The 25679-nt window shown below is 38.5% G+C and overlaps 1 protein-coding gene and 1 pseudogene across 3 annotated transcripts in view; both read left to right on the top strand.

Moving 5' to 3' along the window:
* The window catches only part of LOC149263362 (uncharacterized), an 84430-nt gene extending 64107 nt beyond the window's left edge, over positions 1-20323 (top strand). For all 3 annotated transcript variants that reach the window (XM_089426176.1, XM_089426172.1, XM_089426169.1), the window contains exons 13-16: positions 19384-19473; positions 19599-19661; positions 19782-19817; positions 19958-20323. In XM_089426176.1, the coding sequence (XP_089282302.1) occupies positions 19384-19473; positions 19599-19661; positions 19782-19817; positions 19958-20134 (366 nt within the window). In that variant the 3' untranslated portion in view covers positions 20135-20323. The remainder of the gene's footprint in view (positions 1-19383; positions 19474-19598; positions 19662-19781; positions 19818-19957) is intronic.
* On the top strand, positions 105-2174 carry LOC149263363 (uncharacterized; annotated as a pseudogene).
* Positions 20324-25679: the final 5356 nt, after the last annotated feature.

The raw sequence follows: 25679 nt of genomic DNA on the forward strand, positions 1-25679 counted from the left end.
CTGATAAAAGTCATGAATCATGATTAGGGCTCAACTCTGAAGTGGTTTCAAAGTCTGTCTCCTGCCCTTGTATATATCCAAGAAGCTTGTATGCTGAATTTGTTATGAAGGATATTAGCAGAGACCTGTATTGCTTTCTCATTGGTGGGGTGAAATAATAGTCAGTTTAAAGTTATGTCTTGGGCTCAAATTGCACTTCCTTTGTATATGGAAGCAAGAGGCCGTTGCCTTGCAATGAACAAGATTTCTTTAGCAGTAGCCCTGATTTTATTAGTGTTGATGCAAGAGGCCCTTTTCTGAGTAAGAAGTACTGTGCATTATCTAGAATAGGAAAGTGGAGAAGCACCCACATAACCAGATGCTCATCCTCAGAGACATCCAATGCATATCATGAACAGTCCAATGGATTAGTTAAACTGCCATTTTTTGAACTCCCACTGGTTCTGTTTCTGGGTGCAAATACTACCACTGCAGATCTTTGAATTCAGGTACAAAATGATGATGCACACCCTTCTGCATACCGACCTTAGGTTTAGGGTGACTTACATAGATCAGTTATCTGGGATTGCTGAAGTGGGTTGTGAAGCACGAGAGGCTTATGGATGAATGCTTCCTTCTTATTTACAAAAGGCTGGAAAGATTTTGTGTGGTGAATTTGGTAAGGACTGAGCTTTATCTGGTGATCCAAGTCGAATAGTTGGAGGATCGACCCTCGGATGATGACCAGGAAGATGATCTGGAGAAGCTTGTTAATGAGCCCGAGACATATATGAAGGATGTGATTCACATATCAAATCGATTGAATGGGAAACCTGAGAAAGAGTCCCTAGAGGATCTTAGGAAAAGCCTGCTTCCCACACCTCTTTTCATGGGCAACGCATTCGAAGGGGCATTGGTAGAGTAACAAGCGCTCTTGGAATTGGAGGACACTGCAACCCAACTGAAGAGGTAGAAGGAGACCCTCAGGAATGCTCAATTACTTAACAGTTGTAGCTGTGGTAAAAAAAATGTCCTTCCATCTTCAAAGTGATAGCTAACCTAATGGCAATAGAATTTGTTGCATGAAGATGTCTTAGGTCTCAAAGATGATGAAACCCTAGCTCATACAATTCATGCAAGGAATGAAAGGAAAGCTACATGCATTAGTAGCTGATGATGAGGACGAGGACGAGCATTTCTAGCTTGATGAAATTGTGGATGGATTGCGGTGACTTCTACAAGAAGGCATGATTAAGAGGGAGTTGGCAATTTCTTATTATCCTCAGATCAAAAGATAAGTATTTCATATCTTTCTTCCTTGATTATTATTACTTTATTTCTGGTCAGCCTCTTGTCTTTATATATTTCTTTGCTTGGCTATTATCGCGTCTTCCATGACCTCCTAGTGAGGTTTGCAGGTACATCGTGAACGCTGCTAAGGTTTTGGCAGCAACTGATGAAAGCATCAAGAGGAATGAAACAAAGTTTGTGGCAAGAGGATTCTCCTAGGATAGAGCATATGCCCAACTAGAGTGACTTGTGTTCGAGAGGGAGAAATTGTATTGATGACCAGAAGAGCTTCTAGCTCAAAGGGAGCAGGTAGGCCAACAAGTTTGAAGGAGAAAATTGCGTAGAAGAGAAGTCAATGGTGACTTCCAAGTGGATCTATGAGATCAAGTATGCGGTAGATGGAAACATAGAGAAGTGCAAAGTGAGATTTGTGAGGATTCTTCCAGAAAGAGGGGGAGGACTATGAGGAGACACTTGCTCCAGTTGTTAGGCACACTTTTGTTAGAACTATTATTTCTATTGTTGGAGTTTACATTAGATGGATGTAAAGATTTCTTTCCTCAATGAAGTAATTGAGGAAGAAGTGTACATAGAGCTACCTCAATGCTTTGAGGTAGATGAGAAGGAATCTCATATCTGTAGACTAAAGAAAGGTTTGTACGAACCTTGAGCATGGTATTCTTGGAATGAGTCTTGGTTGATTATGTTATTATATGACCTAAAGACTCACGTGATAAAGGGAGTAGTAGTGGCAGGAGATGAAGGATCTTAGCTAGATACATTACTTCTTGGAACTAAAAGTATGGCAAAAGTTGTTAGTTTTTTATGGTTGGGTAGCATCAGACAGGTGTTCTAGTCTCGACTTTGGTCAGAGAGGCTAAGAAACACTAGAACTCTAGAACCCAAAAAAAGTTTAAGGAGAAAACACCTAGAGATGGCTCAATTAAGTTAATTAGTCAATAATTAAATATTTCCTAAGTCTAACTTAGGAAAAATGATTAATTAACAGGAATTAATTGAGAAAGGTGAGATTTCTCTAGAAACTCACATGGATCGACTTAGAGATGATCTTAGCTATTGATGAGGATTTAATCATGGTCGTTGGTGAACCAACGAGAGATTATAAGAGGAGGTCGATGGGGTTGGAGCAAAAAACACTGGAAGAGTCAGTTTCCTTGTCTGATCGATTTTCCAGAGAGTAAAATTCAGCCAGAAGGAGGCAGGACATTAGACTCAGAGGCAGATTCCAGGAGTGTGATTTATAGGTTGCGCGGGGGTTCAGGAGTGTGATATATTGAGTGGGGTTGTGTCGGGATTGCTCATGTAGGAGGGAGAAATTCCCTCAATAATATTGCCATATTTTCTTGTTGAGGATTGGCAAATTTTGGCATCTAGTTGTACTCAAATTTTCACTATTGCATAATAATAAAACCCTCATCTGTTGCACCGCTTTTACCACATTGGGTATGTTTTGGGGACATTTGTCCAAAAATAACTGTGTCAATTTTTATGTGTGTGCTAGCATTTTCGCAGTTTCTAGCATTTTATTTTTCGCAACGTTTTTATTGTGAAGAAATTGCAGTGTGATTAATTCGTTATTTTGTCGTAACAAAATAAACTACATAATTTAATCAGTTAGAAGAATTAATTCAAGTTGCTGCATTTCAAGGAAAATTTCGTAGAAGTTAGGTGAGATCTTCCTTGCTCAAAGGAAGTATATTGTTACGATTCCTCAGAGATTTGGGATGATGGAAAGCAAATCCATAGCCATTGCCATGGTTACCAATCTAAAGAAGCTAAGTGGTAGAGGGAGCAACCGGGATTGCCTTAGCAAGATTTGTTAGGGTGACTGGAAAGCAACTATGGTGATAAATCCAGTGATGGAAGTTGGTCAATCCGAGGCATGCGACACATGTGTTGAGGTACTAGCATGGTACAATGGGAGATGGATTGAGATATGTCTCAAATGATGAAGTACAACTGTAGGGATATACAGATTCAGGTTGGGCATAGAGTGTTGAAGACAGGAAGAGCAAATCAAGACGATGATTCAGTTAGAATTTTGCTTGGGCAGGAAGCAAACATTTGTCACACTCAAGATTGTAGAGGTTGACTATATTACAGCGAATGCTGCATGAAATGCTCCCCCCTAAGGATCCAAACCGTGATCTGCATCTCGTACGGAGCTGCGGTTCAGAAATCTGGAACCGTGGATTGCGCTGGGAAAGATGGTTCTTGAAAATTCGGAACCATGCCGGCTTGATCTGACGGTGGATCCGTGATAGATCAGGCACAGATCCGTACGGATCTTGAGCGGTTCCAATGCCCAACGGGAGGTTCCGTGGCAAATGACCCAAAAAAACAATTTTTTTTTCTCTAACTTGAGTTGGGGTTCGGTTTAAGTTGAGTTAGGGAAATAATAGATGGGGATAAAGCCCATTTCCCCCTCTCATTTCCTCGCTCTTGTATTTTTGGAGAGCTTGGAGAAGAGAGGAGAAGAGAGCTTGGAGAAGAGAGGCTTGAGGAGAGCTTGGAGGAGTAAAGAAGGGCTTCCATCTACAAGAGCTAAAGAGGTAAGTGCAAACCCCAAACTCCCTCATTTTTCTGTCATTGTTGTTTGTATTTTTTTCTCCTCCCTCTCCTACTATTTCTCATTCTTTCTTCTTGCTCATTTCATTGTAGGTTGTCCATCTATATTCATATTCCAAAATGGTGTTCTTTTGACTTCTATGTATCATTCCACTTTTGGTTTTCATGATGGAAAGGGGGAGTAAAGATAGAAGGGAAGAAGAACAAGAGGGTAGTGGCCCCCATATGAATGACCCAATGTGTGATGAGGAAGAAGGGTTTGAAGAGGAAGGGGATGAAGAGGACACTGAAATGCTAGAGTGGAAAGCTGCATAGACACCCTTGTGGAATTATGTGACCAAACGTGAAGGAGGAAAAGGTGGTGGAAGCTACAAGTTTTTGTGCCCTCATGGTTGTCATGGAGGAAAAACATATAGTTGTTCATATACTCGTGTGAGGAGGCATCTTTTTGGGTGTTGGAAAGTGATGACAAAAAGGGTGTCATGGGGATAGCAATTTGCCCTAAGGTTTCAACTGAACAAAGAAGAAAATACATCCAAATAGAGGAGGCTACACAACAGAAAAACAAGAAACAAAAAACTCATTTTGAATCAAGTGCAACCTCTACATTTGGTAGCTCATCTCCTCGTGGTACTTTTGCAACCTTTGGAAGTAGAAGAACAATAGGGGATTTCTTGAATGTTGTTGGAGGGATGATGTGGATGCAAGATAGTCTGGTTTATTTGTGCTTGCGGTGTACCATTCAATGTGCTTCGCTCTCCCTATTGGCATGATATGGTTAAGGCCATTAATGAAGCCCCAAAAGGATACAAGAGCCCCAACTATGAGAAAGCTAGAATAGTGTTATTATAAAGAGAAAAAGCAAAGGTTCAAAGAGCTTTGACACATTTTACAAATGAGTGGGTAGATTGTAGGGTATCCATTGTATCAGATGGGTGGACAAATGTTAGAAACCAACATCTGATAGATGTTCTTGGTGTTTCTGCTAGTGGTGCAGTGTTTATTGCATGTCATGACTCCTCCATCAGTGCAACTTCCCAAAACATTGTAGATCTCCTATTGCAATCAATCAAAGATGTTGGTCCTAATAATGTGGTTCAAGTGATCACTGATAATGCAACAAATTGTAAGGCAATAGGAAAAATTATTGAATGTACTCATCCACACGTCTTTTGGTCCGGGTGCTTGGTGCACACATTGAACCTTTTGATGCATGATATTGTGAAGCAAAGAATGTGGATGGATTAATGAGCTTTACAAGAGAGGGAAGCAACTCATTCAATTTGTCACAGGGCATACAAGGGTAAACTACTTTTATGGCACTTCAAGTTGTAGTTGCTTAAACTTGCAAAAACAAGATTTGCAAGTTATTACCTCACCTTTGGATGGCTAGGGAAGGTGAGACAAGCTTTAACTAATATGGTGACCTTTGAATCATGGGATGACATTACCATTGATAGATATGGTGGTAATGTAGCCAAGGACACTATTCTTTACAGTTACTTTTGGTCACAGATTAAATTTGTTTTGAATTTCACCAAACCAATTTATTACATGATCAAGTTTGCAGATTCAAATCAACCAATAATTAGGGAGGTGTATGAGCGAATGGATAGCATTTTGGGGTAGATTAAAGACATTGTTGAGCCTAGAGATATCACCTTGTACAATTATATTCGTGCAGAGGTGGAAAAATGATGGGATATGCTAAACATTCCATTGCATACCTTAGCATATGTTCTGACACCTAAATACTATCATCCATCATGGCTTTCAACACCAACGCATTGGGGGGGAGCAGGAGAAAACCACACCTAGATCTAGAGGTTCTATCTGGTTATATGAAAGCATTGGATAAATTAGTCCCTGATGAGGGGTTTTCTATGCTACGAAAACATTTGGGCAACTATACGCTTAGCACTGGTCCATTTGGGAGCATGCATGCAATTAGAGATCAAGAGAATTTATCTTCTCTTGAGTGGTGGAACATGCATGGAGGTGCTACTCCACTTCTACAAACTTTGGCATTGTGGGTGCTATCATAGGTGGTAAACACTTCTTTTGCAGAGACGTGTTGGAGCTCTTATTCTTTCATCCACGGTGTTAAAAGGAACAAGTTAAATTTAGACCGGGCATAGAGCTTGGTTTATGTTCACTACATCTTGCGATTGTTGTTGCATTACTATGGCGATGCAAAGACTAATAAAGACCTTAAGGTTTGGGACAAAAATCTAGAGGAGTCCAATTTGGAGGATGGAGTGTTGCGATTAGAGCAATTGGAGGATGCTCTTATCGAGGATGATGATGATTAAGTTGAGATGCCACCCCCATCTGGTCCATGGTTCCTAGGTTCCATGCTTCAACGCCAACAACAAGGGCTCCATCTTCATCTGTTCCATTGCCACAACTTCCAAAGCCACCATCTTCACCATCTTCTTCATTGCCACCACATGGAGGCTCACAACCTATTTGTGGTGTAAGGGCAAGAGATTAGTAGATATATTCATAGTTTACTACTTTTGTCATAGATTAGACTTGTAGTCTTGTTGTGAATTTGAACTTTTTTGTCTTACTCTTCCTAGTTCAGTGTGTACTTGAGTCTTGGTGGTGGCCAAGTGGCCTATTTTGTAAACATTGTTATTTGAATTTTGGACATGACTCATGTTGATAGTTGCTCACTTGCTCACTTGCTAGATAAGTTACTTGAATGTTTGATGATTTTATCTTCTAAATGTTTTATGTTTTATGATATGCTTAAAAATTTGATGTATGTTTGTAATTGCTAGAATCTAGATGGTTGATGCTCGAATAATTAATCATTGATGTACAATGGAATCATGGATGCCATATCTATCTTGATTTTTTAAAAAATATGCATGTTTTCACGTCTTTTACCACTAATTTGATATTTTGGATGTTTTTTTGAATATACATGCAAATATATATATTAGACGCTTTTGAGATGCTTTGCTTCCTAGATTTTTTGGGAATTGATGCTTCCGCGTCTTCGCTTTGTGCAAAATTGATTGCAACTAGTTTGGCGAGTTGTGAAGCAATGTGGCTTCGGAAGCTGCTCGCAGGATTGCTTGATCAAATGTTGGAGATCACTGTGATGATAGGTCGAAGCACATGGTACAAAGGGAGTAGTGAGGCTCCTATGCATTTTTACAGACAAGCAGGTTGCTGACATTCTTAGAAAGTCTCTATCCCAGGATGAAGTTTGTATCCTTAGGGACAAGCTTGGAGTGGTTGAGAATGCTTCCCTTGGTTAGAGTTTGATGTTGTAGCATCAAGGAGCAAAGATTCTCCCTAGGTCAATAGTATTGACCATGTTATGGGTAATGACCGGGAGCCATGTAATGTGGCTAGGGATATTGGTCCAGTAAAGCATCAAGGCCCGATGTACTCCCCCGGTTAGGGGTTGCCTGACCATATTTCCAAGGGTTACTTGTCTAGTGGGTTAAGTGAGTGCCTCATAGAATCGGGCAAGTATTTTTACCATTCAATAGCATGTGGCAACATGTGGGAATGGTAAATGGCCCTAGGGTTTCACCATTTGTCAGGGGTTACCTAACATGGTTCCAAGTAACGACTTGGTCATGTGGTTCTTCCTGACCAGCCAATGGGTAATTGGCTTGTGGGTGACTAGATACTTTGCAAAGGAGACATGACTAGTGGGTAACTAGATCTCTTAGCATTATGCTGTTAAATTTTAGGTATGTTCTATGCTGAGAGAAAATTTACTTCAATTTTCCATATTAGCTCAATATCAATTCCAGATTAGCAATCACATTTAGCATGATAGTAAAATGCAGATAGAACATAAACATAAATCGCAAAAGACAAGCCAAGACAAGAGGATACAAGACGTGGCGCCAACTAGGGACAAACCCTAATGTGGGGAAACCCTTGATCAATTCTTCTTATGTTCTTCAATAGTTCAATAGAGAGAGATAGTACATATACATGAAAAGTCAACATTTTGACTTGTCAAAATAAGAGCAGAGATCTTCTCTAGGAAGATGACACATGAGGTAGCAGATCTAAACATAGGTGATTCCATCACCATGCTGTACCCATTACTGTGCGACACCCATCATTGTGCTGCACTTCATTACACTATGCTGCACTATGCCGCACCATGCTGCACCATTCATCATCACTATACTGCACCACTGTCATGTTGCACTATGCTGCACCATTTATCATCACTATGTTGCACCACGCTACACTTTGCTGCATCATTCAAGCCATTACTACAGTATCACTGAGATATTCACTGTTGCTTCTTTACCATGTCATCCTTTGAGATCTTCACTGATCTCTATATTTTCATAGATGCACTGAGATCTCTATTGTGACAGTCATTTCATTATGTCAACGAAGTCTTCATCATGATGACTGTACCTTATATCCTTATCATTATGAGACAGTGACTACTGCTTCTCATTGAATAGACCTAGTTACATTCCTTCATTATCAAATTGGTTTGGTACTGCTTTTTCCTTATAGATAGAGATGTGATCTATAGAAAAGATCCATGACTGCTCATCCTCGTACCTAGTACTCTACAGGAATACCATGACTGCATACTTGTCATACCTTATCCATGTAATGCGAAGACTGTCATACTAAGGGTTAGGTCTCCATGAAGTTTAGACCTTACTGCAGTAACCCCATCCGAAATCTATACTTCCTTGTCCATCCGAGCATTGATTCATAGGTAGTATATCGATCTGATCTGTGTCTACATTATGCTTATGAGTTCTGGTCATGACTGCACCTAATACCCTAGCCAAGGTGTAGTTAGACCTTGCCTTTCCATGCGAGATCTTGAATGTGTGCTCTCTGCCTTCTTGACTGCGACTCCCTTACCCGAGTCCTTGACTGCCTGCAGTGGCATGTGATCATGCTGCCTGCACCCAATACGAAGCCCTCCTTCCTATACGAAGCACTCCTTCCTGCACCCTATACTTGTCATCTCAGAAAATGCGATTAGGGCTTGCTTCATTGACTGTAAATTAGGATAGTGTATATCCTAGGGCACTCCCTCTATGCTCTTCTTCATCAAACCCAAAACAGAATGAAGAGAGATTACAAGAGTGTGTGTGTCAAAGTGACTTGAAGGCCACCTCTATTTATACTAAAACTTGGAGGACAAGTGGGGGTAATTTGGTTGCTGGCCGACCTTGACGAATTGTCACATAACACAAATAAATTCATATCTCCATGAATACATGTCGGAATTGAATGATCTTTAGATCAATCCTACACCTCTCGATGAGAGGAATCCAAGAAAAATATCAGCTGCCATAAATAAGAAGACCCTCATGGAGTTTGGCCCTAGTTGCCAATTTTAACAGATGCTGATGTGGGATGCTTTCCACATGTAGAGGATGGATACATCAACATAGCTATCTCTTTCAATCTTTTCTTGGGATGGAGAAATTGTTTCAACAAATTGTACATCTGAGGAAGTCAATGTGAATACCTCCCTAGCTAAGAGGGAGTGTTGAATTTTAGGTAGCTGCGAGAGGTATTCCCTAGCTACATTAACCCACTAAATATCAAAGAGGGGAAAATCCAAAATTGTACTCAAGTTAGTATACAAAAAGGAGGGAAATTAAATTTGAATTTAAATTTCTAATGGTTGCTCCTAATAAGGTTGTGTCTCTTCAAAAGGTTATGTCAACCCCATTATAGATCTCCTCGGTTCAATATAAATATACCCACCATGGGCATTCTAGGCAAGAAGATTTGGTGGTCTATCTCAGGCAGTTTTTGGAGCAGTCTGAGGTAAAATCAAAAGAAGAATTCATCTCTAATTTGAAGTAAAGTCTGAGATTTGTTTTTGAGGACGAAATTGTAGAAGGTAGGCTTGCAAATTAAGGATTATTCATGACACATCTGTATCTAATCTTTGTCGGATAGTTCGAAATTATATGGCAAATTATCTGTCTGTTCTATAACCCTATTTGGTCCTAAGACATGTTTTGGCACAGGTCTGAATTGTTGATCCCGCGACAGATCTAAAATACCATTGTACGACAAGTTGAATAGGCTTGGTTTGTGATGAATTCTATGGTCAATTTGACTTTGTTTGACTTGAAATATTAGATTGTACTTCTGTAGAATTGAAGAATTTCTCTTAAGAAAAGATTGTTGGGTTTTCCCTTAGTTAAGGTTTTCCCAGGGTAAAAATTTGTGTCTCTTGTGTTTGATTGTCTCTTTATGATCCTACTGTCATTATTGTTTTACTGTTGAGATTTTCTATGTGTAATTGCTTAATGACAAATGACTTGGTTAAGAATATCATTGGAAAGTAATTATTAGATTAGAAAATCTTAAAAGCTCAACATTGTTCTCATTCATTATTGTGTCTTCTCTCTTAGCCTAACTTGTCTTTTATAAGCTTGAGTTATGATGGAGTCCCTAACCTTAACCTCTAAAGTGATTGATGGTTGAGATTAGATCTCAACATTAGTTGAGATTGACGTTTGAGATTATATCTAATTCACTAATTCTAAAATCTTTGCAACTCATTACATTATCTTTGTCTTATAAAAAGAAATTACTTTTATCACTAAAGTAATTGCTAAGGTTAAGGGTGTATTAGGTGATGTTGATGTTTTGGGTAGCATTGGGAGTATTCCCATGTCTGGGACAAGTGGGCTATGTGATGGGGCATTACACCCATAAACCCATGGTATTCTGATAATCTATTGTATATACCCATGGTATTGCATCCTTTGGAAAAGTATAAGTACAAGGGAGTGATTCATTCTTGTGGTCTACAAGTTAGCATCTTGTCGAGAAGAAGGTTGAGTTGGCCTTAGGCCCGTGGAGGGTCGGGATGGCTTATGTATAAGGACAGAGAGGGCCTGTTGTTGACAATAGAGCATAAAGACATGTAGGGGCACGAGACATTGAGAGAGAGATTCTCTTAAGTGAGCAAGAGATCTGGATGACTAATAATGCAGGTTTGCTGTGAGTGAGATACTCAGTTGTGCTGGGTCCAAGGAAAGAGCATGGAGCAACAAAGGAGATCCAAAGCAATTATTGTATATGTAATTTCCTCGAGGGCAATTATCATAGTAAGGGAGCTCGAGTAGGCTCTGAGAAGAATTTATTGAAGAATTGTTGATTGGGAAAAACTTGTGTGTAATATGTTACTATACATGATTTAATTGTTGGTTTTATAAGTTTTGTTGTGCTAAATTTGTTTGTGGTTAGACACATGTGTGTTTCATTTCATCAACTGTGTAAAGTTAATAGGAAGTTGTTACCAGATCTAGTGTGTGTGTGTGCATTGAGTCCAGTGCCCAAAATCTAACATGATATCAAATCATGGTCTCTAAGAAAGGCAGTTGGATCTAAGATTTGCACAAGTGACAACTCTGAGAAGGAATTGTAGGAATTGTTGCATGTAGAAACATTGTTTTCAAGACCCATGAAAAGAGAGCTGACTAAGTATGACAGATTGGTTGTATGGGTTGTAAAGGCTAGGATCAACAAGCGTAGTGAGACATGGAGCAGATCGTTCACACAAGGAGTTATGGATAGTTGCAAGCTAGTGCATAGATAGAGAAATGAATGAGAGATTCATTCGTCAGATGTGCTAGGACATGGAGTAGATCGTTCACACAAGGAGTTGTGGACAGTTGCAAGCTAGTGCATAGACAGAGAAATGAATGAGAGATTCATTCATTAGATGTGCTAGGATGTTGAGAGGAGATCAACATCAAAGAATGAGAGATTCATTATGATTTAGGTATGAACGTCTTATGAAGAGATATGAGCTTGGAGGGGACAAGTGAGGGCTAGATTTGTTTGTATGATAAGAAAGGGGCTAAGAAGGCAGGATTAAGATGGTTAGAGGGTTGAGATAGCCATTTGAGAGTGAGAAACTTGGAGTGAAGGTCAAGCAAAGACCTTGAGGGTCGAGAAGGCCTGTGATCTGGAGGTAGAGTGAGTTAGGCGTAAGAGGAGTGAGCAAGCTCATGACGAAGTCAGTCTTTAGAGGCAGTTAGTAGGCCCGGAGGGAGTCAACAACTCAAAGGAAGACAACCTTCAAGTTCAGGAAGTCATGGTACAAGATGGCCATATAGGATGCTCAGGAGCAAGAGACTTCTAGGAGCAGGATGTCTTCGAAGAAGGGTCCTTGTCATACAACATGAATTGCTTTTGTGTCATATGAAGCAACTATGGTAGCAGATTGAGGTTGGAAATGTGTTCCACGTTTGAAGGTGGAGCCACTTCGAGGGGGTGTTGTGAGAATACATCCCTTGCTAAGAGGGAGAGTTGATGTTTCGGCTAAGCTGCATGAAACTGGAAACATATAGAAGTTTTTGAAATGGGTATGGCTGGAAATGTCATCCTCGAAAAATGGAAATGTCAGGTTAAATGTCATATATATATATATATATATATTACAAATATGCTAATAACACATTATCTTGCAAGAAAAGAAAGAATGCGAGACACATAAATGAGATTTTAGAAAGAAAACCAAGTCAATATTAATTCTCATAGATGATTACATGATGCATGATTCCAAAATTAGCCTTTATAAATGAGGTTGTACATTGAAGGTCCCAAAATAAACTTGTATACGTTAGGCTAACTTAAATAAAACATGAACTAAAGACAATTATTGACTACATATTAGTAATCGTAACAATCCTCATCCTCATCAACAAAAATATATCAAGATGTTTGTTCAGCAAAAGAGGTAATTCTACTAGTACTTTCAATTCTGCTTGAATCACCACTAATATTACTAGAAAAAAAGAGCTCTAGGTGTGATTTCTTTTTTCTAATGAAATTAGTGTAGGAGTAAAATCAACTTTATAAATAATGTTTAATTAAGCATTTTTGGGCCATAGAAGGGACCTATGGCCTTCTTGGCTGCTTGAGCCTGCCAAAAAACATCTTGCCAAAATTCTGCAGTTTTCGGTCTAAACAAACTCGAAACACTACCGACGTATGGTACAATGTTTCAAAATTGCAAAACACTGTACAATATGGCCAACGAAGTTTTGATGAAGTTTTGGCTGAGTTTCGACATTTCGATACGTTTTCGTTAGGTGTATGTTGCCTAGGAAGGCATTTCATCCAACATAGTGTTTTGGGTAGCATTGGGAGTATTCTCACATGTGGGGCAAGTGGGCTAAGTGATGGGGCTTTTTACCCATAGACACATGGTATTTTGATGACCCATGGTATAAACCTATGGTATTTTGATGACCCATGGTATGTTGATAACCATGGTATTGCACCCTTTCGAAAAGTATAAGTACAAGGGTGAGTGATTCATTCTTGTGGTCAGCAAGAGAGCATCTTGTGGAGGAGAAGGTCAAGTAGTTTGAACCTAGTTACATATTTCAACAAAGAAGACACTCCAGAATTCTTCTCCATGTATAAGGCATCATACAATTGACATCAGGAGTCTAAACGAATGAATGACAACCCACTGACTCTCTATGGTTTGTATTCTACTTCAATAGTTGCAAGATTGATGCACTCTTGATGGAGAACGCTGACGGCCAAAGATCTTTGCAAGGATGACGAAGGTAAAATCGAGAAAGGTTCGTATACTTTTGTTGTTTTGTCATAGTGTGCATATAATGATCTCTTGAAAGATTGCAAGGCTATTATAGAGATTCCTAGCATTCAAAGTATCCTCTCGCATATCAATGAAATCTCATGAATAGAAGGCATAGGGTTTTACAACTAACTCTTTAGTGACATGATTTCTAGGGTATTGCATTAAGAAATGTCAAAAGGATCCAGGATTTACAAACCTTAGCAAGCATTTGAATTAGAAAACCATAGAAATATAAACCCTAACTAACCATTTCTGATGTAAAAAGAAATCTAGTGCTTGAGATTGATAGGAATGACATCATACTGATGTGAGGACAAGGATAATGAAAAGGACCAAGTTTAAGAGGACTCTCCTCAATAGGATAAATCTGGAAGAATATGACAAACACGAAGACAAGAAGAAAGTAGTTTGAAGTATGCAATGGTAGCATGAAAGCAAAAGGAAGAAGTTTACCTGCCTCAATTAGAAAAAGGAAGTTGTTAGATCAGGAATAGAAGAGAATATGATAGATCACTGACAAGACCCTTTGGCAAGAAGGTGAAGAGTTTTGATTGGTTCACTCCAGGAACACATTGCTTGATGTTTGAAAGTTGAAAAGCATGAAGCAAAATTATGTTGCAATACGAAGATAGACCATGCAAAGGAATGTTGACCTCAGAGGGAACAAGCAACAAGAATTTGACATGAAGAATCCCACACCTTGACTAGAGGCTATTGTGATTTGGAAACTCTGATAATGATGGGATATAGTTTGGCTCCCTGAAAAGACATATTGCAGAAGTATGCTGGAAAGATAATAGTTGAGATAACTTGTTTGATATTGTACTAGTAGTTGTTTGATTCGATTTGAGAGCACATGGATTGAGTGGACAACACTGAGGATGGCTTGGAAGAGTATGAGGGAAAAATTCTATTCTGTAAGAAAGAAGGCATGTGTTAGCAACTATGAAGAAGTTTGGCTCCTTGAAGATGATAGATGAACCAATTGATGACAAAGTTGCATGAAGAACTAGGAAGGTCGAAGTTTGATGATGCTATTAGGAGCCAAGAAGCCCTGCAAAGGTCTAGAAGGCCTAGAAGCTACTACAAATATCTCCATGGAAGAGAAAGTAACTGATGAATAAGACAAGTCGAAGCTTGTGGTTATGTCTCCTTGGTTGGGAGGGACTTAGGAGTAAGGATCTCCTACTTTGTTGAGAGGGAGTGATGGTGGACACTGTTTTTTCCATGTGTCTTGCACTAGGCCAAGACTAACAACTGTAAGTCTAGTGAAGGCAATGGTAGGGAGAATAGAGGATTGGATAAGCATCTAGGACCGATACTCCTTGAGGACTGGGAATCCAAGATAGTAGTAGCCCCGAGGATCGATACTCTTTGAGGATAGGGTAGGGTATCCAAGATAAGAGTAGTCGAAGAGGACCGATATTCTTTGAGGATTGGGAATCCAAGATAAGAATAGTCCTGTAAGGACATACCTGGTGAACATCGATATGGGGTATGTGCCTTGAGAGGCAATGATGGTGGTGTCCAAATGTATGCCTCCTAACATTGTGCTCTAATCTATTGGAGAATTAGAGCTTGTTAGACAAGGCCATGCTATTTTGCAAATTGACACTGCTGGTTATGATGTCGATGCTTGATGATGACTTATCAATCCGAACTCTTCTTATGAGAATATTTCAATTTGCGTGTATCTTTGTATCTTGTTGTGTAATTATGAATACTTCCCTAGTTAAGAGGGAATGTTGAAAAGTGTATCTAGGTTTGGTCTTCATAATTATCATTGTACCTGTATCAGTATATAAAAGCAAGAAAAAGAAATTATTATCATTATGTTCATTTCTAGTCAAAAGCATGTTTTTCATGCTTCTAGGATTTATTGAGTTAAAGTCCTATTTGGAATTCTTGTAAGGAAAAAGGAAAAATAAAATTTCAAAATGTAATTTGTGTTAATTCACCTCAAGAAGCCAAGTTGGCCCTCCTAGATGACAAGTCGGCTCACTCAAAAGATGTGTCCTTTCGCATATAAAAACAACTATATAATGATAAACCCTTTGTTTGTAAAGTTCATTGGAAGCGTGCTAGAAAATAAAATCAACATGTGGGCATAAGAAAGAGATAAGCATGTTAAAGGGCCAGCAAGTTTTAGACCTAAACATTCCACAATTGATCATTGTATAACTTTAAGGCACATCATTGAAAAAGTTTGGGAGAAAAAGGAAGAAGGCTTTTGTTGCTCTCTTGATTTCAGAAAAGTGTTTGACACAGTTCCTAGGGATAAGATTTGGCATAGAATGGAGGAACTTGGGGTTCCTAAACATTTGAGAGCAGTTGTGCATAGGTTGTATGAAGAGGTGAAAGTCCAAATTAGAACTTCAACAAGCATTTCTAAAAGTTTTAGAAGCGATATCGGGGTCAAGCAAGGCTGCCCATTGCCTCCTACCCTTTTTATTTTATATATCGACAAGCTTGAGTGGTTAAATTCGCAAGGAGGTGATGGTATCTATTTGGGCAAGTTTTTTATAAGACTTCTTTTGTATGCAAATGACCTTATTTTGATTGCTAAATCTGCTCATGGTTTGCAAGAGCACTTACTATCCCTTGAACTTTTTTGTGGAAGTGTGGGGATGCAAGTCAATATTAGCAAAACGAAAGTAGTGTTTTTCTCTAAAAAAAGAAAACATAACCAGCACAAATTCTACTTTAAAGTCGACATTCTGAAAGAAGTTGCGATTACAAATACCTCAAAATTGACTTCAACAAAAATCTAAGCTGGGATGGTTGTAGAAAGAAAAGAACTTTGGGGGGTTGGAAAGCATTTTATGCTTTTCAAAATAGGTGTAGAGACGCAGAGTTATGGGATTGGAAAACCACTCAAACTCTTTTTGGGCTTCTAGTGATTCCGACGATTCTCTATGGTTGTGAACTGTGGGCCAATAATACATCCGACATGCAATGGAAACAAATTGAGAAAATTCAAAAATGTTTGATTACAAACAAATTCAAAATTAAAAGCGCAGTAACTTATGCTATCTTGTTAAGTGAAACAGGGACTGCTCCTATTGAAGCAATTACTATGGTGCGAGTCACAAGGTATTTAAAAAAAATTGAGCAAATGGAAGAGGGCAGATGGCCTAAGGTTGTCTTTAATGACATGTTGTGTGAAAAAAAAATGAATTGGATGCAACAAAATAACAAATGGTTTAGTAAATGGGTATTTGCTTGAACACGTGTCCCATAAACAGTAAAGAGATAAAAGCTTTTGTTATGGATAAGTTCCACAAATATGCTTGGGATAAGAGAGAGAAAAAGTACTACATTGAAGTGTTTAATCCCACTCATAATCATCAACAAAAATTGTACATAGAGGCCAATATTTCTTGCAGAGCCAAAATTCTTATTGCTCAGTTAAGGACTAGTTCTCATCAACTCCATTGTGAAACATGGAACTGAAAAGGCCAAAAGAAGTGTGGGAGGAAAGAGTGGATTTTTTGTTCTTTTGGAAAATTCGAAACAAAAAAGCATTTCATTTTAGAATGCGCAGCCTTCAAAGAAAACAGGGAAAGTTATGCAGATATTCTGGTAGCTAGCTCTTGGGATAATCTATTTAGCGAGGGATTTGTCGAGAAGGTGGGAGCATTTATTGTGAGGCTTCATAGGAAGAAGAAGAAGCAATCTGTCCCATAGGCTATCTAGTATCTTTAGCCTCGTGGATGTTAAAATAATTTTCTTTCTTTCTTTCTTTACATTGGCATACGTCCAACACCCAAAATGGCAAACAATTTGGTGCTTTATGTATTGAAGTTCTGAGGCCAAAAGATATACGGATTACAATAGCTACATTCTTGTGAAGGTTTGCGAGTTTATGAGATCATAGTTTATATTATTTTTGACATTTTTAGGAGTTGTGCTTGCACTCCCATGGTGTATTCATACTGGTTGCACTCTTCAGTCCCATTGACCTACTTTTGTGGTTATTTATCGGACATTAATATAATTATCTTATCTTATCTACCTGTTATGGAGTTAATTGATCCCAAACAGCACACTGAATATATATACATTCAATGTCAGTCCCGTCAAGATAATAAAGCAATTGAATACATCATTGAATCAAAAAGTCCGGTTATAAAAGATCAGAGATTATTACTTGTTTCCAGTATCATGAAGCCTGTAAATGCATAAATTCTGGAGGATTTTTACTGGATTTTAAACGAATTCAAGGGTATCTTGCCTGGATTTTGGGTTAATTCCGGTCAAATAAATGAACTTTTCACACTTACCCCTAGAGATTAATCCTTGTCATTGTATGGTCAGAATTTTTGAAATTTATTTTACACCTAACAATGATAAAATGTTGATTGTGGTCCCTGTTGTGATGTTTTTATCTACATTACAATTTATTTATTTTATTCCAGATATTCTTAAACTATAATCTCTTGTTAGTCATACTTTATTACTTATGTTTGAAGTTTCCACTATTTCAGCGAAGTATGAAGGTGATAAGCTCCAAAAGTGACCAGCCTCTAGATTGTTGAAGAAAGTGTAACTAGGTTCGGTATTTACAAATGTAACTTCGATCTTTGTACTTGTCAAGAAAAAGGAATATTATTTTTTGTCAATTATAAGAATGAGTTTTTTGCTCATTCCATAAGTCTAGGAAACTCAAAGAGTCAAGGACATTTAAAGAGCTCTTCTTGAGCATATGTGTAAATATATATACTATTCTAAAAGGCCCTCCAAGATAAGCACAGTCCTCCAAAGACAAGCACGAAGATATCTGCCAGAAAAATGATGAAGAAAGGAAGCCATGTCAGCCTCAAGATAAATATCAATAACAGTTGGCTCACAAAGGAGACACAACACTTTGGTTGGACATGTCGGCTCAAATACAGGGATAAACCACTATATATAGGAGCCTGCACCCTCGCATTTGGATAAGAAGATCCTCGCACTCCTCTCTGAAATCTCGGTCAAGGTTAAGGTTACAGATGTCTCGGAAAAGGTGCAGGACAGTGTTTCGGTTAGGGAAGGATCCCTCTGGCTTTTCAGATAAGGATGACTGCTGTATACTCTCATATACCCTCGCTGTTTCGGATAAGGATGACTGCTGTATACTCTCATATACCCTCGTTGTTTCAGATAAGGATGACTGCTGTACACTCTCACATACCCTCACAGTTTCGGATAAGGATGACTGCTGTACACTCTCACATACTCTCACAGTTGCGGATAAGGATGATTGCTGTACATACATAGCTACACTCTCAGTCAAGGTGCAGTCATGACCCTAATGTGGTCATGATCTCAGTAAAGGCTACAAGAAGACAATCATGATCTCAGTGGATCAAAGGACAGCTCTCCAATACATATCTCAACATGGAAGATCTATTTGATGAAGACTTCGGTGAAGGGACAGCAAAGATATTGCAACAGTAATGAAGTGATACAGTAGTGATGACCTCTGGTGAAGCAATGAAGTGAGGATTGGTGTCTTGATCTTGGAGTGGCATAGTAGGTCAAGGGTCATGGCCTTGGTGCTCGTCAATTGAATTTCTATAAGAAGAATTTTGTGCGGGTTTTCCTCTCCAAGAGGGAGAGATTTTGGCCCTGGCAGAAAGCCAAACATCTTGTGTTCTTGTCTCTTTGTTTTGGTAGCAGTTTGATGAGGCTAACTCACACACACTAATAGTAAGAAGAAGATCAAGCTAAGATAAAGCGAAAGAGCACTTCACAAATTGTTATCAAGTCTAGAAGAATCACATTAATCCCACTTGTCCTAGATTCTTCAACATAGATGAGTTACAGTAGTGTTCATTGTCAAATGAAAAAAAAATCTCTTCTTGTTTTGTCCATTGTGCTTCAAGTGATCTTAAAAATTTATATGATTTCTTACTCGACTTTTATCTGTTGTGTAGGGAGATCGAAGCAAGAAAGTTGGAGTCATAGATAGTGAATATATAGTGCATAAAGGAATACCATCACTCGGGGGATTAGATGATTCTAAGGTAGAAATTATTTCCTGTATAATGTAATTATTATACTTGTAGTTATATATATTATGCCTTCATATGTAAAAAGAAAAAAAATACTTGGATCTTTGGTTTGGTAAGCCTGTAAGTTTGAAGTGCAGACAATGTTGGCGACACCTGATGCTCATATATCATCAAAGAGTTCATTTACTTCCTCCATTACGGTAAGAAATCCAAACCCAAAAATTGTTCAACTTTGACTTTCTAGGTTTTTGAATGAGCTAATAAAGCAATGCAGCGATTTTGTCCACTGTTGGTAAATATGTTATTTTTATTGAATGCAGGCTCCAGCTGAATCTGCATTTAGTGAGAGGGCAGAGGTTAGTACATCGTGTTAGTAAAAAGTTAATTTGTATCATTTCTCTATGAGATGTTTACCAGATAAAGGTAAAACATGGTATCACCATTCATGTTAATTGCATTGTCTGAAAATTTCCATTGCATTTAATATGTTCCACAGGTGCGCAGGCAATCTTACAGTGAGTTGGATATTTTCAAACGGAGGTGGGCCAAAGCTGTCAGCGAAGACAAGTGCTGGGTTGATCCGTACTCGCAGTCTGTACATAACACTGTCAGCAAATTCTATTCAAAGGGAGAGAAAGAATTGGGTGTGAAGAAAAATACTTCAAATAGTTGACTCAAACTTAACAATTCATTGTGAACCGGTTACTTAGAAATCACAGAGGGAGAATGCCAGGATATAAAAGAAAATCAGTTTTAAATTCACTTCTTATTAGTTGTCAGCTTGTAAAATGCTACTTGTATCAATATGAAATATGTACATCATCCCAATTCTTTTTTGATAATAGAAATATAAATTCCGGCTCGTCGTTCTCTTTGAAACGGTTCCATATTTTATATTTCATTCCATCCTGCTTTGTTTTTCATGATGTGACCTACTTTTCTCCAGTTCATAGTTTTAAACAGAATTATGTTGTTTCTATAACAGACCATTGAGGTGATAAGGTACTCTTCCATAACTCTTGTTAGATTTTTCGTTTTTATTGTCAATATCTTTAAACAGGGATCATCTTTAAGGTTCCATCACGTTTCTAAAATACATATTGCACATAAGAGCATGGATGATATCCCTTAGGTATGAAACCTTTCACCTCTTTGTAAGAATGGAAAGAAAGCAGCCCATCATCACCTTGGCATTATGACTTGGGTGAAATGTTGATTGATTTGGATAAAATTTAATATCAGAGATACAAACGATACCAAAGTTTATCTCATCTATTGGCACGAGGAAGTATACGTTTTCTTATACAATGTCAGGGTCCCTTGGAAAACCAAAGGACTAAAAGGTGCCATACCAATTACCTGTTGACCTCAATTTGCAACATGCTTTCTTAAGGATTATCTTTTAAAAATAATGGTCAAGATGAGGTAAGGGCTATAAAAGTAACTTGCAACTTGCCCTTTAAGAATTATTTTTGAAACAAATAATGATGGATATGAGGCAAGGTAGGGTGGTGAAATACTTGACATGAAAGGAAGCCAACTTTTATCACTTAAGGAAGTCTAGGAAATAAATCTATTTTTTCCTTTGGGTGAGTAATTCAATATTCTTTCCTTTGGGTGAGTAATTCAATATTCTTTTAAGAGTTTTCACTTAAAATTAAAACTGGCCTTTTGTCTTACTACTATTAGCCATTAACTTGAGAGAACAATTTAATATTGACAAATTCTAGAGATTAAGATGTGCAAAACAAGCTACTCTAAATTTAGGTTATGATTATCTAGTAATTCTTTGCATAGTGCAAGCTTCGTATCTCTTGGAGATTTTTTAATAAGTTCATGAGAGGAACATTTTAATAATTGTATTTCAAGCAGAACCTGTATGCAACTCAATTAAACAAGGAAAATTAGTGTTCTACCTTTTTCCATAATAGAAACTTCTGTCTTTACGTATTCGATGAGTTGAAGTGGAATAATTAAATCGAAGTGGAATATTTTAGTAGCTAGATATTCAAATTGGAGTGAACTAAGTACAAACACTAATATTTAAAATAAGTTCAGTAGCGGAAGCTTCTTGTCATAGTCCTGATAGTTTACCTGGGTGTGGCTTGGAGTGTGTTCCAACTAGCACATTTCTTTTCTCCTTCCTCAATTACATAGATCAGCACGACAGTTCTGTTCAGCCCCTTCAACAGTTCCTTACAACAATAATGAGGGTGTAGGGGCTTTTATGGAGGAGAGAATTAAGGGGAGCATGCATGTGGATTGCCAATCTGAGTTAAGGCATAGATTACATTCGCTAGTTGAACGCTCTTAATATACGTCATGGATTATATCCATTGGAACTCCAATAGACAAGAAGCCCTGGAAGGAAGGAAGGAAACACTTGAAGCCCCACACTTGTTGAAGTTTTTTGAGGATGAAGATTAATGAATTTTCTTTGGAGACCTTCATAACTTGATGCTCCTCGTCATGCTGATTCTAACGGTATGTGGCACTTCACAAGGTTCCTTATGGTTTGAGAGATATGCTTGATCAAAGAATACAGCCCTCTTTTTGTAGTTGAAGTCCCCAAACTAAGATGATGTGGTAGCTCTTCATTGGTTTATGGGCCTTGAAGGATTTTCATGAGAGGTCTTGTCAATTTTAATAAATTAAATTAATCCTAAAGGATTTTGGCTCCAAAATTCAAATTTGAAATATATTATTTCCCTCCTATTTTACAAAGTTGGCTCCGGTCAATTAAGGGCTAGTCAATCCACCAAACAGCCTTCCATCAAGTATAAATACAACACGTGATCTCGCTACAAAGACAAGGAATTAACTTACATATTCCTTGAAATTTGTCCCTGAGATTTGACCTGGAGTAGTCTCGCAAATCTAGTGAAAAGGTCAAATTTTGAAGTTTTTTTTGGGACTTAACGTTTTATTTTGGGTTATGATCTTGTTGGGCTTCTTTGAGGATTTCTGAGGCTATTAAGCCATCTTTGTCTGAGACATATGCAAGATGTCTCTCTGAGGCAAGTTGGCCTTCTCATCTGTTGTGTATTTTGGCCCCCAAGGGCACGATTCTAGGGTGCAAGTCAAGAAGTCAGCGTTGTACCTTTTTTGGCCTTCTAGGATCACTAAGTCTCTGAGATCAATGCGAACTGTTTGGATCACTAAATATCTAGGTGTTTTTGTGGAAGCATTGCTAAGAATTTTTGGCATTCTTTTGAGGTTTAAAGCACAAATCTTGAGACTCAGAACTATGGCAGTGCTTCGACACTAAAGTAAGGCTTCCTTGGGCACAAACTTCTAAACCAAGATCTGGTGTAAGTTATGAAACTGATCTGCCTTTTGACAGAAGTTTACTTAGGTTTCGCTTGTGCAAGGGTTGACATTTTACAGTGGATCTGAAGGGTATGTCTGCAGCTCTTTTCTAGGGCACATTTGCTGCATTTCAATAACTAGATTTCTTGAAGTATTTGGTGGAGGCATATTCATCTCTTTTAAAGCTAATCTAGTGTACATCTTTAAGCTCTAACCAGTGACCTTGTGTACTGATCTTGGAAGAGCATTCTCAAGGTAAAATTCGTAAGCCGACATTTCGGGGCTATTTTATAGCAATCATATGGTTTAAAGTCTATTGATTTCAAGCATATTGAAGTCACTGGTCTAAGGTGGCATATTTGAGGGTTAGTCCTGAAGTTTATTTTGTGGCATCATGTTACATTGATCTTTCATTGGAGCATCATCACTGGTTTCAAAGGCAGATCTTTGTCCTAGTCAGAGAAGTGATTTGAAAACACTTGATTTAATCTGTGGTAGAACAATCATGGCTCATCGCTGTATTTGTTTGAGTTCTCTCAGACTGGAGGGATGTTGTAGGTGGTGTATTTTGAATCTGTGTTTATAACCACAAATTCTGAAGCTTGTTAGGGACATTGTTAACAAATATAAGGGCAGTAAAGGCGAACTAGTGTCACAGAAGATACCTCGGTATTACTTTGAATCAACATATATTTCTCGCAAGAAAATACATTGCAGATAATTCAAAGGTAATTTGGAGCAGATCACTTGGCATCTCCAGATAGACAATAACAAAAATAATGACACTCTCTGTTGTAGCACACTTGAGACATCTTAAGGGACTACAGTAGCACATCACCAGACTTGAGGACTTGATGAGCAATTGGTTTATCTTTGCATCATTGTTGGTCAGGTATCTGTCAAGAAGTCACTTAGGCTTTATATTCTGCTAACACTTGCTATATTGTTGGGCAAAATTGCTGCTAGGGTTTGATCATTCTAATGGGATGAGTAGGGTTTGTATTTTAGAGATCAGACTAGCTTGAATTGTGTAAGGTCTTGAGAGTACATTGCTGCTGCTTGTGTGGCAGTATGCTATATCTATAGTCCAAGTGTGTAATGGATGCTATGTAGTATTTATTACTGGTGTATTTCGTGTGCAAGCCTTGTATATGCTAATGTTGTGGAGAACTGAGGAAGTGTTGACAAATTATAAGCTTATACGTATAATTCACAAGTATTTTATATCGTTGAGAGAGACTGCCAATATGATGTTGTTGTAGTGGATATATTATGAGATGTTGAATGTTGTCAAATAACAAATGCTGGTATTATGTCAAGTCTACATTGCCTGTGAGGTTTGCATTGTGTTGTTCGCGGATTGAAGCAGAGTATTATCAAGAAGATTACAGTTAGGGTTTGATATCAAGGCTTGTTGAGCAATGTTAGGGTTTCATAGTGAGAAGTATTGCAGAGATCAGATTGGTTATGGACTGTTGGGCAAAAGCAGAGGAAGTTGTTATTGTTGCTGACGCCCTTATGGCAATATTGCAGATTGATAGAGTCAACATATTGCTTCGATTTATTATTGATAATTTGATATTGAACACAGATGGATCTTATTTGAAAATTGTGAAACATGTTCTGCTTGTTGAAAGGGTGGCATGGTGTTGCAAGGTAGAATAGTGGAGTCTCCTTTAGGTTGGAGCCTGAGAACACTTGAGGGTGGTGCTAGGGCAAGTTGGAGCTTGCATAGGGCATTGGAGCATCCTTCCAGTTGGAGGTGGTAAATCAAGGCATTGGAGCGTCCTTCAGGCTGGAGCCTGTAAATCAGGGTGTTGGAGCGCCCTTCCAGTTGGAGCTAGTAAATTAAGGCATTAGAGCGCCTTTCAGGGTGGAACCTGTAAACTAAGGGGTTGGAGCCTCCTTCAATTAATGCTGTAAATCTTGGAAGTTGGAGCTTCCTAATTGTTCTAAATTTTGAAGACTTATATTAAGAAGCTTTCGGTGGTTTTTCTCCTGAAAGGGTTCTACCTAAAAATCTTATGTAATGTCTTGATGTCATGCATTGTTGAATGGTGTTGTTTTTTGTTCATTTGATGTGATGTTGATGTTTAATCTATTGCTAATATGAATTTTAATGTTATGAAGATTAAAAATTTAACTGATTGAAAAGAAACACTGATTCACCACCTTCTCAGTGTTTCCAACAATTGGAATCAGAGCAGGTTCCTTAAGTTACAATGTAACAGTTGGAAGGAAGATCTTAGGTAAATCAAGATGGGAAGGTCAAGGGAACAAGCCACCAATCGTTCAAAGGAATCAAAGGAAGCCTATGGTATTGCAATGGTTTCAGAACCTATTACAACTGATGAAGAGAAACAGGTTGGTCCAATTCTTGTGTTTAATGAATCACGCTCTGAATTTTGGAATTACCGGATCCGGCAGCCACTACTCAGAGATCTCCGGATCCTCGGATCTGATACGGATCCGGATCTGGATCCGGAGAAATATGTATAGAAAACGGCACCTGGCGGATGACGGAGTTTGGAAACGGATATTCCTTTCCGGAAACGTATAGCGGTCAAACGCCGGAACCCGCAGAACTTTGCAACCGAAAAAGTGAAAAGGTATGCGTTGGAGTTTAGTTTAGGGTTTTTTCGATGTATGCGTAAAAGGTTAGTGGTCCCCCATTGGTCGGCAGACAGACAGAACAGCGGAACAACGGAACAGCGTTTGGCGTTTTGCGTTCGAATTTCTTGGCGTTTAGCTTCAGGGGGCCCAGCGTTCCTGTTCAGGTTTCGCAGTGTGTCGGCTGGACCAGAAACCGCGGAAGGTATTTTACATTTTTAATATTATGGCCATTGTGCCGCATTGTGCCGCGTTTAATTTATCATCGTTTACACAGCCGCAGTCTTTACCCATCTTAT

Source organism: Pinus tabuliformis, chromosome 6 (assembly GCF_031772625.1).
Source record: "Pinus tabuliformis cultivar Carrire ecotype Pingquan chromosome 6, CPIR1, whole genome shotgun sequence".
NCBI lineage: Eukaryota > Viridiplantae > Streptophyta > Pinopsida > Pinales > Pinaceae > Pinus > Pinus tabuliformis.